We start from the raw sequence: 14,645 nt of genomic DNA, 5'->3' as shown, positions 1-14,645 counted from the left end.
GATTCAATGGTTGTAAAAATGGGGAGAGGTCTGTCCATAATGAAGAGATGCTCTGCTTTTTTGACACCACACTCCACAAAGCAGGTCCTACAGGCTCTAGTTTGATTGTATTTGGATTATTGTCCAGTCACATGGTCAATTGCTGCAAAGAAATACCTAATTAAGCTGCAGCTGGCCGGGAACATAGCGGTACGTTTTGCTCTTCATTGTAATCAGAGGGATAATATTAATACTATGCATGCCCGTCTCTCTTGGCTGAGAGTTGAGGAGAGACTGACTGCGTCAAACACTTACCCCACCAAACATACCACCAGGGGTCTTTTCACAGTCCTCTGGTCCAGAACAAATTCAAGGAGACGTACAGTATTATACTGAGCCATGATTGGATGGAACTCCCTTCCATCTCATATAGCGTAAGTGAACAGCAAACCTGGTTTCAAAAAAACAAATAAAGCAACACCTCACGGCACAACGCCTCTCCCTCATGTGACCTACTTGTTGTGTGTATGTAGGCTCCCGAGTGGCCCAGCGGTCTAAGGCACTATATCTCAGTGCTAGAAGCGTCACTACTGACCCTGGTTCAATCCTGGGCTGTATCACAACCGGCCATGATCATTAGTCTCATAGGGTGGCTCACAATTAGCCCAGCGTCGTCTGGGGTAGGTTGTCATTGTAAAATAAGAATTTGTTCTTAAATGACTTGCTTAGTTAAATAAAGGTTAAATGATGTGTAACTGATAGATGCACACACACTACATGTTAATGTATGTAAATTGTAAAGTATTTGTCTTTAATGTATGTAAATTGTAAAGTATTTGTCTTTAATGTATGTAAATTGTAAAGTATTTGTCTTTAATGTATGTAAATTGTAAAGTATTTGTCTTTAATGTATGTAAATTGTAAAGTCTGTAATGTATTTTTCGTTTTGTGTCGGACCCCAGGAAGACCTGCTGTCGCCATTGGCGTCAGCTAATGCGGATCCTAATAAATCAAGTTAAATAAAAAATGCAGCACCATTGGGTAGGCAGCACTTCTATAGGCCTAATCACTTCTATAGGCCTAATCACTTCTATAGGCCTAATCACTTCTATAGGCCTAATCACTTCTATAGGCCTAATCACTTCTATAGGCCTAATCACTTCTATAGGCCTAATCACTTCTATAGGCCTAATCACTTCTATAGGCCTAATCACTTCTATAGGCCTAATCACTTCTATAGGCCTAATCACTTCTATAGGCCTAATCACTTCTATAGGCCTAATCACTTCTATAGGCCTAATCTCTTCTATAGGCCTAATCACTTCTATAGGCCTAATCACTTCTATAGGCCTAATCACTTCTATAGGCCTAATCACTTCAATAGGCCTAATCACTTCTATAGGCCTAATCACTTCTATAGGCCTAATCACTTCTATAGGCCTAATCACTTCTATAGGCCTAATCACTTCTATAGGCCTAATCACTTCTATAGGCCTAATCTCTTCTATAGGCCTAATCACTTCTATAGGCCTAATCACTTCTATAGGCCTAATCACTTCTATAGGCCTAATCTCTTCTATAGGCCTAATCACTTCTATAGGCCTAATCACTTCTATAGGCCTAATCACTTCTATAGGCCTAATCACTTCAATAGGCCTAATCACTTCTATAGGCCTAATCACTTCTATAGGCCTAATCACTTCTATAGACCTAATCACTTCTATAGGCCTAATCACTTCTATAGGCCTAATCACTTCTATAGGCCTAATCTCTTCTATAGGCCTAATCACTTCTATAGGCCTAATCACTTCTATAGGCCTAATCACTTCTATAGGCCTAATCACTTCTATAGGCCTAATCTCTTCTATAGGCCTAATCACTTCTATAGGCCTAATCTCTTCTATAGGCCTAATCACTTCAATAGGCCTAATCTCTTCTATAGGCCTAATCACTTCAATAGGCCTAATCACTTCAATAGGCCTAATCACTTCAATAGGCCTAATCACTTCTATAGGCCTAATCACTTCTATAGGCCTAATCACTTCAATAGGCCTAATCACTTCAATAGGCCTAATCACTTCAATAGGCCTAATCACTTATATAGGCCTAACCACTTCTATAGGCATAAAAAATTCTATAGGCCTAATCACTTCTATAGGCCTAATCAAATTCCTCATAGCCAACATGGGCAACACATTTTCAAGGCTATGATGTAAGATCTATCAGAATGCATAGTTTACAACAAACAGAACTCAACAACTGAAAATATAACTAAGTGTCTAAGATCTAAGATGACCCTCAGATGGCTTTCTAAGCCAAAATGATGAGTAAGGCGCTTATCTTTCAACATACCTGCCAGTCTGTAATGACTGAGGATTTTAGTCGCTAATACTCTCGGATTAAGGAATGCTCATGTACCAACAAATAAGCCTACTGAGTTAATTGTGTGCAAGATTACATAAATAGGGTAGCCATCAATAGACACCCATCGGGTAAAAATATGGAAAATTTTTGATTTCACCACCTTTCATAACTGCATCATTATAAGAAACAATGGTCTTGTTTTGCAAATCAGATCAATGTTGGTCAGATGTTATGCCGGTGTGATTATTATTACCTATCCCTTCTGGCTGAAGAAAGAACAACAAACAATTGGTTGTACAACACTAAAGTGTAACAAACGCTGAAACAAGAGCTTGTTAATCAGAAGGCGCTGAGCTGGGCTGAGCAAGGCTTGGCTGTGCTGGGCTGGGCTGGGCTGAGCAAGGCTTGGCTGGGCTGGGCTGAGCAAGGCTTGGCTGGGCTGGGCTGGGCTGAGCAAGGCTTGGCTGGGCTGGGCTGAGGAGAAGCCAATTACTGCCCTGGTGTTGACGAAGGAAGGGAGAAAGTCTCTAAAGGGAGTTGTCCAAGAGAAAATGTACCTAGGGCCTACCCACCTACCACCCATCTCATCAGCTGCTTAGGCCAGGAAGAGGTAGGGCTGGGAATTGCCAGGGACCTCACGATACAATATTATCACGATACAATATGTATTCAAATTCTCACAACTTTTTATGTATTGCAATTCGATATTGCGATTTTGTTGCGATTTGATGTTCCAAACATATTGCTCACTATATGTCTGCTGCAGAGAGACTAGAGAGAGTCATGAGAAAGCATCAGGGAAATAAATATGCTGAAAAGAAGATGGAGAACAAGCCGCGTTTTGGCACAGGTACAGCCAACTAGCGCTAGCCAATGCTGTTCAATAGCAAAAAATATTAGCATTTTTAGGCCTTACAAGTACAATATCAATACAATATGGGCCCAAAATAATATTGCGATATGCAGCTGTATCTATTTTCTCCCCATCACTAGGAAGAGGCCTATAAAACCACGTTTACTGCCCGCTACAGGGCCTGTTTTTGAGGAGTACCACTGACCAACACTGTAGGCTATTTCTATTCCTTGGTTGTAGGGACTGCAGAGGGAAAAGCATGTCTGGTCATCAGTTACAACACCCTCAGTCAAACGGACCACAAAAATATATTTCTCTGTGCTGATCTTTGGATTATCACTGATCCTGCCTGTGAAGCAGCGAACAGTAGGGGAATTGAAGGGTATCTGTCATGCTAGCTTGCTCCGGCTCCACCCTGGAGACCAGAGCGTGGGTCATAAGGCTGGAAAGGCTGACAAAAACAAATCTTTAATCAATACCCTGGCCCTCAATGCAAACCCCTCTCTCCTCCGTCTCTGTCTCAGTGCGTTCCGTGAGTGACAGTTTTTCCTTTTCATCTGTGCCCAGTGCTGCTCATATTGTTAGGAAATAGTGAGCTAGTGTTACGGTACCTTGGCTAATTCAGCAAACCATTGTTGGCTGCACATAGTGTCTAGGCTATGTAGTAAAACCCTCATGAAGATCTACATAGGTTCAACACTTTTAGGGCTTATTTCTAAAGAACTAGGCTGAAATGCAAAACACTCCACAACAGGCCAGTATTCACTTTGCAATGTTGGCCTCGTCTAGGAAGCCTCTGTCTTTAGTGACAGGTGAACAACACTCTACCACAAACATGTATACACAGTCCTATATATATATATATATAAAAAACAGAAAAATAACTCCAATCAGGGAAACAAAGAAAATGTTAAACAACAGTAAATGACCATATTTAAGGCATTAAGCAGCCATGCATGAAAGGAAATCAAGCACACAGCCATGCAACAATTGTTCTATAACATGCAATTCTACCATGCATTATTCTGCACTCAGTACTACATCAGGGCCCATTCAAGCATCTGAAACCAATGGCACAGTAAAGACATCACACACACAACCAACAGAATAGTTGGCTATACAATTAGAGTGTCTGGTATATTTACAGGGTCATTGTTAACCGATCCATATGAATTACAGAACCAGATAGAGGGATCACATCAGTGAATAGCGTGACAAAGTCGACTCAACACTTTTCTAACCCAGACTACCATCTCTGCGCAGACAGAGACACATCCCTCAAGAACTTCAATCATGTGGCGCAAAACACCCCGAATCCTCAAGGCGCACTATAGGCCCACTGTCTGTCCGTCCACAAACACTGTCCCCTCCTCAGCAGCTGGCGCCACACTAAAAACACTTATTAGGATAGAAATAAAAACACTGTGATTGAATCAAAACCGGAGCAAGAAGGCATTTGTCAGCCAAGATGCGGTGGCCGGTTACTAACATGCTGTCAATCAAAAGCAATCAATCTGGGTGAGCTGTTGTGAGGCATATGGGAGGAGGGAGGAGGGGAGGGGAAGGTAGAAGGGGTTAACCTGTGTTATGTGTTGTTGCCATTAAACAAACCATTTCTGATGACAAATAACGCACTTGAGTTCCACCTCCAGAATGAGCTAATTGTGACACTCAGCATATGATTGGCATCAAAAAGGTCATTTTAAATGTCCCTCTTGACTGCCATTTTGCATGGGTCATAACTAGACTCTATTTACAGGAAATAGCCTATAAAAAAAACATAGGAGGCTATTGCTAAATGGACCTCTTCTTCACTCAGTTCAACTTTATAATATGATGCCAATATCCAGACCTCTACCCAAACTAAAAAAAAACATTTAAGATCTCACTGATTTTTGCATCTGGCTTAACAAGGCTTTGATTGCACTGGACCTCTACTTGATTAGCACAATCTTTTCAAATATTAATGATCAGAGAGGCAGAGTATTCCCCACACTTCTGAAAAGTCAACACAATGCTTGATTAGGCCACTGCTAGGGGGGAAACTTGAGCCTGGGGTTTACTACTACAGAAAGCAAATTAAAGTAGCTGCGTCATGTTTCCCTGGCAGTAATAATAAGGGCAACTTTCTTATGGTCTGGTGACTCTTGATGGGGGGAAAAGAGGGGGAGCTTTTTTGGGCAACCAATTAGCGTAATTAGTCTATATTATATATATAACAGTGTTAGTCTACTTAGAGTAAAAAAAATAAGCAACCTGGCTACTTACTCTAGTAAGACTTGAGTACTACGGTGTTGCTTAATGTATAGATTCATAAGTGAGGAGGCTAAGCTAGGCTAGGTCAAAGAGCTGCAAAAAATACTCAATGGGAAGTTCAACAAACGTGCACTCGGACGAATAACTGCCTGCAACAAACTGAAAAGGTCTCTTTTCAAACTTTGTGTGCTCCAACCCTCACCACGCACACACATCCATGAACATCCCATCTCAAGGAGAGCAGAGGTGAGGGCTTGTGGTGCGTACACACGGCACACACACACACAGTCAGCCAGTGAAGGACGCAGCCATGCTACAGCCCTTTATCCTTATCAGACCTACTCCCACAATTACTCAGATCACTGGTTTACCTGCCTGGGCCTGGGCTCTGGGCCTGGGCTGTGTTACAGTGTCCTGGTGGTACAGAAACCTCCAGCCAGCCAGCCAGCCAGGCAGAGAGAGCACATTAACTAGGCCGTCTGACATGGGAATAGGATGCCATAATAAAAAGCACCAGCATGAAGGGAGAGCTAGACTAGAGAAAACACACAAGAAGTCCAACTAGTCAGAGCTGTCACACATTGTTTTTACATTTGAGTCATTTAGCAGACACTCTTATCCTGAGCGACTCACAGGAACAATTAAAGTTAAGTGCCTTGCTCAAGAGCACACCCCTAGACGGCTCAGGGAGTCAAACCAGCAACCTTTCAGTTACTGGCCCAACACTCTTAACCGCTGGGCTACACAAGAGGGGTGACGTGTTAGTCAATCAACAATGACTCGAATCCCAATCATTAAGAATCACAGACTACAACACAAACCAACTCTTCTGCTTCCTTTAAATCTACATCTCAACATGTGTTGAGTCAAAACACTGAGCTTTAAAGCAGCTAAAGCAATATTAAGGACATCAGCGTAACGATGAAGACTCTCTTTTCAAAACATTACTGCAAACATGAACACACTTAATTACCTAGATCAACAGAGCCTTTGGCAGTGGAGGAACTGTAGAGGAAGCTGCCGTGTTCATTAAGCATGAAGAAAGTAGTCACTTTCACAGAGACACAAACTGCTGTATGGCGCTCCAGCGTGCATGGCAATCTTTCAGTTACGGAATGTTGTGAATTCAAAGAATCCTCCTCTTGATTAGGCTACATGTTAAAACAGAAATGATACAACTTATCAGGGCAATAAAAACACTTCCAGCACAGAAACCTTCTCTCTGTGCATTTCTCATTCTCAGGCCGAATCTTATCCCAGTGCAGTCGTCACTCAGATGAATGGAGGAATCCTCATTCAGATGAATGGATAGGAGAGTTTTACACTCAGAAACATACAGTAGGTGTCCTAGCAGACTTCCTTCTCTCTCCTGCTCCTGATCTCAACCTGAATCAATCACTCTTAGTTAACGACAACACTTCTACTGTTGACAGCAGACACTTCCATCAACAGAGCAGCGAGCTCCTCTCTGGTCCAGGAGGAACACCCAGAGGAGGAAAGGAGGAAGTGGAGAGGAGAGGAGAGGAAGGGGGGGGGGGGTGAAAATCAAGAGGTAAATAAATGACTCAATGAATGAATAATAGATTGACCAACTATAGTGGGCTCTTGGAGAAGAGCACAGTGCCACGGGGGGATGCAGTATTAATAACACTCTCTTACTGTTCATCTCTGTGTCATCACTGATACTCTTAGGAGGAGCATGGCCGGCATAACACACAGCTGATCTGTACATTCGATCCGGATTACGAATTTTCTTCAGTCCTTCAGGAGGCAAAAAGAGAGTAGAGAAAATGGAGGAAAAGAAGTAGGGCATTCTCCCAGCTGCTTACAATAGCCCCGTACCGCCCTGTTTCTCCTCATGCAAACACATTGACGGACAGACGCTAGACAGTAAGGATGGTTAAGTGCAAACAACACATTAGAAACAAATCCCACAATAAAGGAATGAGGCATGAGCTGTTCAAATTACAGAGGTGGTAAACACACAACAGAGGCTGGCTAGCTGAGTTCTATTGCTATTCCTAACCCTGACCTTGGCTTAACCTAGACCCTTGGCTTAACTTGGACCCTTGGCTTAACCTAGACCCTTGGCTTAACCTAGACCCTTGGCTTAACCTAGACCCTTGGCTTAACCTGGACCCTTGGCTTAACCTAGACCCTTGGCTTAACCTAGACCCTTGGCTTAACCTGGACCCTTGGCTTAACCTAGACCCTTGGCTTAACCTGGACCCTTGGCTTAACCTGGACCCTTGGCTTAACCTAGACCCTTGGCTTAAACTAGACCCTTGGCTTAACCTAGACCCTTGGCTTAATCTAGACCCTTGGCTGGTGAATCAACAGTTACAGTACATATCCCCCCCCCCCCCAAAACAAACACAAAAAGGACAGTTGCTAGGGCATCACTGCTGAAGTATAATGCAAAATAGTCATCCACAGATATACAGTAGCCTATAGCCCATTCAAGCTATTGACAAAGAGCAACTGGTGAACCTAAGCTCCAATAAGAAAGTTTATACACCCCATAATACTTCCATTATGAGGCACCTCTACTGACAAGTGAAGGGATTGTATTGATATATGGTGCACAGTTGAAACTTTCAGACAGTTAGAACAAAAAAACATTATAAGTCGGGAAAGTATACAGAATCTCAGTAACTGTTCCATGAGTATGCCTAGTTCACTGTTCTGTTGAGAGTTCAAGGCTGACACTTCTACTGTCATGGATTCTGGCATACTTATTTTACATCTTATTGATCTCAGAGATCCTCTTTTCAAACTGTTCTGACAGGCCACAGCCTAGCATACAATACAGACATCTTATTTAAAACATCAAACAACAAATGAATCATTGTATCATGGTTTAAAAGGCAAATATGTAGAATAAACCAGAGATCTAAATTAGCAGTTGAGAACAAAATAAGCGTATCAGAAAATGCAGCCTAATTGATTGGTTCTTCTGCAGTGCCAGACATTCAGCTTGCGCGTAGGCTTAGGTATACATGCTTGTTTAGGATTTGTTTTTCTATGTTGCTGAACGACGCATCTCTTGGTGAGAACAAACAGTTAAATGTTTTATATTCTGGGAATGCTCCCTAATGAATGGCAAGTAAAGAGGCCAGCAATCAGGCTCATTGTAGGCTGGGTTTGATTCAGGTCGATATTGGTCCAGATCATATCAGTAGTAAGCTGGATGAATCAATGTGATCAATCAGAGAGGGCCTTGTGAGGCAGCTTGTAAAGGCTTGTTAGAGACAGACAGGAATGATACCAGGTCTCAGCAGACAGAGTCAGCCAGAGTCTGTAGCACGGAAGGAGCAGACTACCATCCATCCACGCCTCACTAATTCAATTAAGAGGCAGGAAAAGGGAAAATCTCCAGCCTGATTCTAGGTTGATTCCACACGGGTCTGTCTGAAATCAGGAGAAGGTCACTTGTTTGACGATGTAAACACTAGGTTACAGCCAGCACTGACTGAAGTTAATGACTGTGGGATTTCCTGATGCTTTATTCTATTGTTGCAGCCTGTGAACTTTCTAACTCAGACATCAATTAGAAATAGACCTACACTACATTTGTTTTGTAAAGCATTGAAGTTTTTAATGGGTATTCTCTCGTCTTTTACTCACAGGGCTATAGTACTGTTTCACATGTATTGACTGCATTCAGGTTTTGACATACAAGGTTATGTTCTCTTTCTTGAGGGAGATACCTTTCAGTGTGAACATGCTATAACCACGTTACATTGCACTAATAACTATTTTAGAGATCTAGGCTATAGAGGAGAGAAATAGAGAAATGGCATGCTGTCTACAGATCATGGAGGGTAGCCTAAGTTTTGCATGTATAGGAGAAGAAAAGTATCTGGCCTTGCCTCTGTCCCATTCACACCCATCTACATGGCTATCACTGTCAAGTCCTGAAGGATTCAAACGTGTCAGAAGTTTACTCTAAAGACTAATACGAGGAGGTAAGATTTGTCGCTTGACTGAACTGATCTTCATTCAAAAGACACATGTGCCCTCCGTGACAAGTGGTCACTGTTCTTTGGGGAGAGTTAGCAGAAAGCTCTATTCTCCAGGGTCTAGCAATCTGTTAGATGGGCAAGAAGGATCCTAAGTCATGGTATTACTCTGTACACAGAAGACCGCTGAGAGAGACTGGCTCATGTCCCCCTGGGAATAGCACAGGATGTGTGCCTTCAGGAGACCTGCCAAACATCATAACTATAGCCCCCCCCCCCAGCTGCTTGAAGGACAAAAGGTTAAGGGAGAGGCTGGCTTGTACTACCTATGGCTCGAGAGGAGAGTGTAGTCCAATAGCCGCACTGCTGAAATAATAGGATCTTTTTTTGAAGTAGCCTATCTTGCCTTAGCCTAATCTACTATATTCCATATTCTCCCTTTCCAAGTAACATCATTGGATAACTGATATTAAATGAATGTCGGATGGAGAAATAAAGAGTGCCCGACTATTCTCAGATTGCCTGAGAGGCCTTTGTGTTTATGTAGAGGTATGAAGCACTCTCTCTCTCTCCTCCTCCAGCCTCCCCCTCCTCCTCCTCCACTGACCAACCTCACAGGAACACCGAAAATACCTCAACCTGCTCAGCAATGGGAGTTTCAAGTCAGGGTTTCAGTAAAAGCTCCTAGTGATGGAGTGGCGAAGAAATGAACAGAGGTAGCCGTCTGTACATTACATTCATCTTGTGTGTGTGAATGTAATGCATTGGGTCTAAATGCCACTGTGAAGTAGTAGGTCCTTACTATTACGGTGTTCTCCCTTTTTAATTCCGTCATATACATTAGACCTACTACTAAACTATCAACGTTAACTATGTCCTGGCATGGTCATCCTTTCCACAGCTCCATACCACCCCCCTGTGGAGCTTTGTTCAGAAGTTGACACTATCAGATCACAGGCTCAGCTCTCTGATCTTTGTTACAGTGGTCACTAGAGTCTGGGAACACATTCACCACCAGCGTTATGTTTATTGTATAACCTAGATCATAAATGTGTTTCAAATCTTTTATTTTACGTTGGAGGAGGCTCAAGCGGTGACACACATACACACACAAATAGGAAGGAGAGGATGTCAACTCTTTTCTTCGCTACTGATGCTAAAAAGACCAGCCGGACTTAAAACCCTCCCCTCATGTTCTTGATGCCAACAGTTACCTCTGCAGTGGTGTGTCAATATGGGACATTGAATAATTGTACGGCTGTTTTAGGCACTCTATCTATGTATTTCAGTGATTGACAACCATTTGAAAATATGAGATCGCTCTTTGTCGCCACCCACTGGTTACACATGAACAATACAACTCCATGTATTTGTAAACAATTTGAAGAGCATCATTGACTAAATGCAAGCAAGCTTGATTGCATGGTAAGAAATCGACGCAGAACAACAACTAATATTAATGAAAACTGTGCAAACACGGAAGTTCAAATGCGTAAGTCTATATATATATATATATATATATAAGTCTATATTGTATATGACTAAATAGGCTGTCCATTAGATTGTATTTTGACATGTTATTAGTGATACAGCAGCCTACAAATGAAGAGTTTCATTCCAAAATGCTATATCCACATATTTTTCACATTTATGTTTTTTCATCAGAAATGATTGCTTATGGGTACCTTCATTTGTGTGTAAAAAATGTATGTCTCAAATTTTTGATAGATGTATATTAAAACGGGTTTTGTTGTAAAATGCTATATATCCATTGTTTAGCTGAAATGGAATACTCTTATCCTGTTGGCTGTGATTTGTGGTTGTACTAACTGTAAGTTGCTCTAGATAAGGGCATCTGCAAAATGACAAAAATTTCAAAATATCTCATATATATTTATATTTGTGTTGTATATATATAGTACCTTCGGAAAGTATTCAGACGCCTTGACTTTTTCCACATTTTGTTACGTTACAGCCTTATTCTAAAATTTATTAAATTGTTTTTTTTCTTCTCATCAATCTACACACAATACCCCATAATGACAAAGCAAAAACAGGTTTTTAGAAATGTTTGCGAATTTATAAAAAATGTAAATAGCACATTTACGTAAGTATTCAGACCCTTTACTCAGTACTTTGTTGAAGCGCCTTGGCAGAGTTTACAGCCTCGAGTCTTCTTGGGTATGACTCTACAAGCTTGGCACACCTGTATTTGGGGAGTTTCTCCAATTCTTCTCTGCAGATCCTCTCAAGCTCTGTCAGGATGGATGGGGAGCTTTGCTGTACAGCTATTTTCAGGTCTCTCAAGAGATGTTCAATCGGGTTCAAGTCCAGGCTCTGGCTGTGCCACTCAATGACATTCAGAGACTTGTCCCGAAGCCACTCCTGCATTGACTTAGCTGTGTGCTTAGGGTCGTTGTCCTGTTGGAAGGTCAACCTTTGCCCTAGTCTGAGGTCCTGTGCGCTCTGGAGCAGGTTTTCATCAAGGATCTCTCTGTACTTTGATACATTCATCTTTCCCTCGATCCTGACTAGTCTCCCAGTACCTTTTGCTGAAAAATATCCCCACAGCATGATGCTGCCACCCCCATGCTTCATCGTAGGGATGGTGCCAGGTTTCCTCCAGAGGTGACGCTTGGCATTCAGGCCAAAGAGTTCAATCTTGGTTTCATCAGACCAGAGAATCTTGTTTCTCATGGTTCTGAGAGTCTTTAGGTGTCTTTTGGCAAACTCCAAGCGGGCTCTCATGTGCCGTTTACGATCTGGCCACTCTACCATAAAGGCCTGATTGGTGGAGTGCTGCAGAGATGGTTGTCATTCTGGAAGGTTCTCTCCTCTCCACAGAGGAACTAGAGCTCTGTCAGAGTGACCATCTGACATGCACTGTCAACTGTGGGACCTTATATAAACAGGTGTGTGCCTTTCCAAATCATGTCCAATCAATTTAATTTACCACATGTGGACTGCATTCATGTTGTAGAAACATCTCAAAGATGATCAATGGGAACAGGATGCACCTGAGCTCAACTTTGAGTCTCATAGCAAAGGGTCTGAATACTTATGTATATAAGGTATTTCTGTATTTTTATTTTTAATACATTTGCAAACATTTCTAACAACATGTTTTTGCTTTGTCATTATAGGGTGTTGTGTGTAGATTTTGAAATTGTTTTATTTAATACGTTTTAGAATAAGTCTGTAACGTAACAAAATGTGGAAAAAGTCAAAGGGTCTGAATACTTTTCGAATGCACCGTATATATATTGATGTCACAAATGTATAATTTGTACAGTTCTTAATTAAAGATGTAGTTACTTGTCACGTTTGACATGTCACAAAACGTATCACTACTAGTCATTTTTCTGAAAGTAAAGGGAGATATATAGCGTTTTGCAGTAAAACATGATTATTTGTCTCTCTGAAATGAAACCATCAAGTGATAGATTTAAACCAAATACATGTCTGTCATTGAACAACCCCATGCCATCATTAGATGGTGAAAAAACACATCAATCTCTTTCATAACTTCTTTAAACAATAAATACTAATTTACCAACATTTCTAAAAATGGATATGTAGCGTTTTGGAATGAAACTCTTCAAATAGTTCTACTACAATTAGGCTACTAATCACAAACGTTGCTTGAAAAAAATATATATAGTTAATACAGGTTAACATAGTTTAGTCATACTCTCACTTCAAAAAACAACCATGAACAGTGTCAATTGTAGTGCATGCATTCTTGTCTCATGCAAAGGTGCTGATCTTTAAAGCGACAATGTGCTATGTACTTGTCCTCTGTAGTTTCGACTCTATAATTCCGACTTGTAACCAAATACTCAGGAGTATTACCCTCTAACTCAAATGACATATTCAAATCAATATATGGATCCTGACCAGAAGCACATTTCAACCCAAATGAGCTTTAAATATTCAATAGACTAGAACATCAAAAATTCATTTTAAGATCATGCCTTAAAAAGAAAGATAAACTACACTTTCTGCCTAAGAGATAAGAAAAACGCTCTTTAGAATCTTACTGTTCATTAAAAAAAACACATCTGGTGGCATTCAATTCCAAAGCTGTGTATGGCACAACATCCTAGCTTTAAAATAAATGTGATTGCTATATCAAACATCGAAATTATTATAAAATACCACTTTTAACTGAACAATAATAAAATAGGAAGGTCTCTGTAATATCGACACCAGTCAAAATCTCACTTGAAATTAGAGTAGTACAGGAGCCTCAACCAACGAACGGGTGGACTGGTGGAGTAAATAAAAAGAGTGTCCAGGACTTGCAAGCAAGCATTTTTGTAACCAGACATGGTCACTGGATGGCTGAAATGCATTTGAAAGAAACTAAACTACAATCCAACGTTTGATACATAGGATGTTAACTTCGAGCTGTGCAATGTCAAATAGCCTATGTAATAGCTTGCTTGCATTTATGTAATAAAAACAACATTTTCAAAACTGGATAAATGGAAGAGAAGTTGGTCGATGGCAATGACATGTTGTCATTAACTTAGCTTGGTTGTAAACTACTTAGCTTGCTGCTTCACTGAACTGAATCTGGAATAAAATAGGATTCTTCAATTCGGTTCTTTAATTATGCTGGCTATTTTGTCTCGTTGTTTTTATCATGTGTAGACGGGTATATCTGGATAGAAAGCTAGCAGATATTAGCTGGCTAGGTAATGTTGTATCCACGTTTAGCTGCCTAGTATTTCGGAAGAAATATATTTCGGAAGAAATATAAGAGTGCGATTCTTTTAAAAACTCCACGTCTCTTATCATGTATGTCACCATTGTCTGACTTTATAATCTTGTATATCACATAGTTGTCATACTGGTAAATTAATCCCATTATATCGCTCTTACCTTCCGGCTTGTTTTCGGCAGCCATTTCCCCTTCGCGCGCAACATCCTCCTCCTCCACACGACCGTGGGTACCACGCGCGTGCACGCGGCGAGGACAGCACAAGGAGGGACTCGAGGAGCAGCAGCGAGTCCAGCCAATGCAAACTTACCATTGGTTGTGAGGCAATGACTGACAATGAAACTCTGGAATGGCTAGTGACATCAAGAAAAATAACCATCCAATGCAATTACCAGAACACGTCATTGGACAAAAGGTATTATTTAACTACACCTCGAAAGGATATCTGCCAATCGGTTTTGGAATGGACTAACAATTAGTGTTTAGTCTACTCGAAACAAAATAT

General features: G+C 41.1%; 1 protein-coding gene across 4 annotated transcripts in view; it reads right to left on the bottom strand.

The window, feature by feature from the left end:
* LOC109907027 (calmodulin-binding transcription activator 1) overlaps positions 1–14,375 on the bottom strand; it is a 642,956-nt gene extending 628,581 nt beyond the window's left edge. For 3 of the 4 annotated variants that reach the window (XM_031794413.1, XM_031794416.1, XM_031794414.1), the window contains exons 1-2: positions 14,302–14,350; positions 7,112–7,213 (exon numbers count right to left, since the gene is read on the bottom strand). In XM_031794413.1, coding sequence (XP_031650273.1) covers positions 7,112–7,213; positions 14,302–14,326 — 127 coding nt within the window. In that variant the 5' untranslated portion in view covers positions 14,327–14,350. Of the gene's footprint in view, positions 1–7,111; positions 7,214–14,301 lie in introns of all 4 variants that reach the window. The other variant, XM_031794415.1, reaches the window with a different exon arrangement.
* Between the last annotated feature and the right edge of the window lie 270 nt (positions 14,376–14,645).

The sequence above is a fragment of the Oncorhynchus kisutch genome, linkage group LG17 (genome assembly GCF_002021735.2).
Source record: "Oncorhynchus kisutch isolate 150728-3 linkage group LG17, Okis_V2, whole genome shotgun sequence".
NCBI classification, from domain to species: domain Eukaryota; kingdom Metazoa; phylum Chordata; class Actinopteri; order Salmoniformes; family Salmonidae; genus Oncorhynchus; species Oncorhynchus kisutch.
The sequence above is the reverse complement of the archived record's forward strand: the minus strand, read 5'-3'. Positions and strand labels throughout refer to the sequence as shown.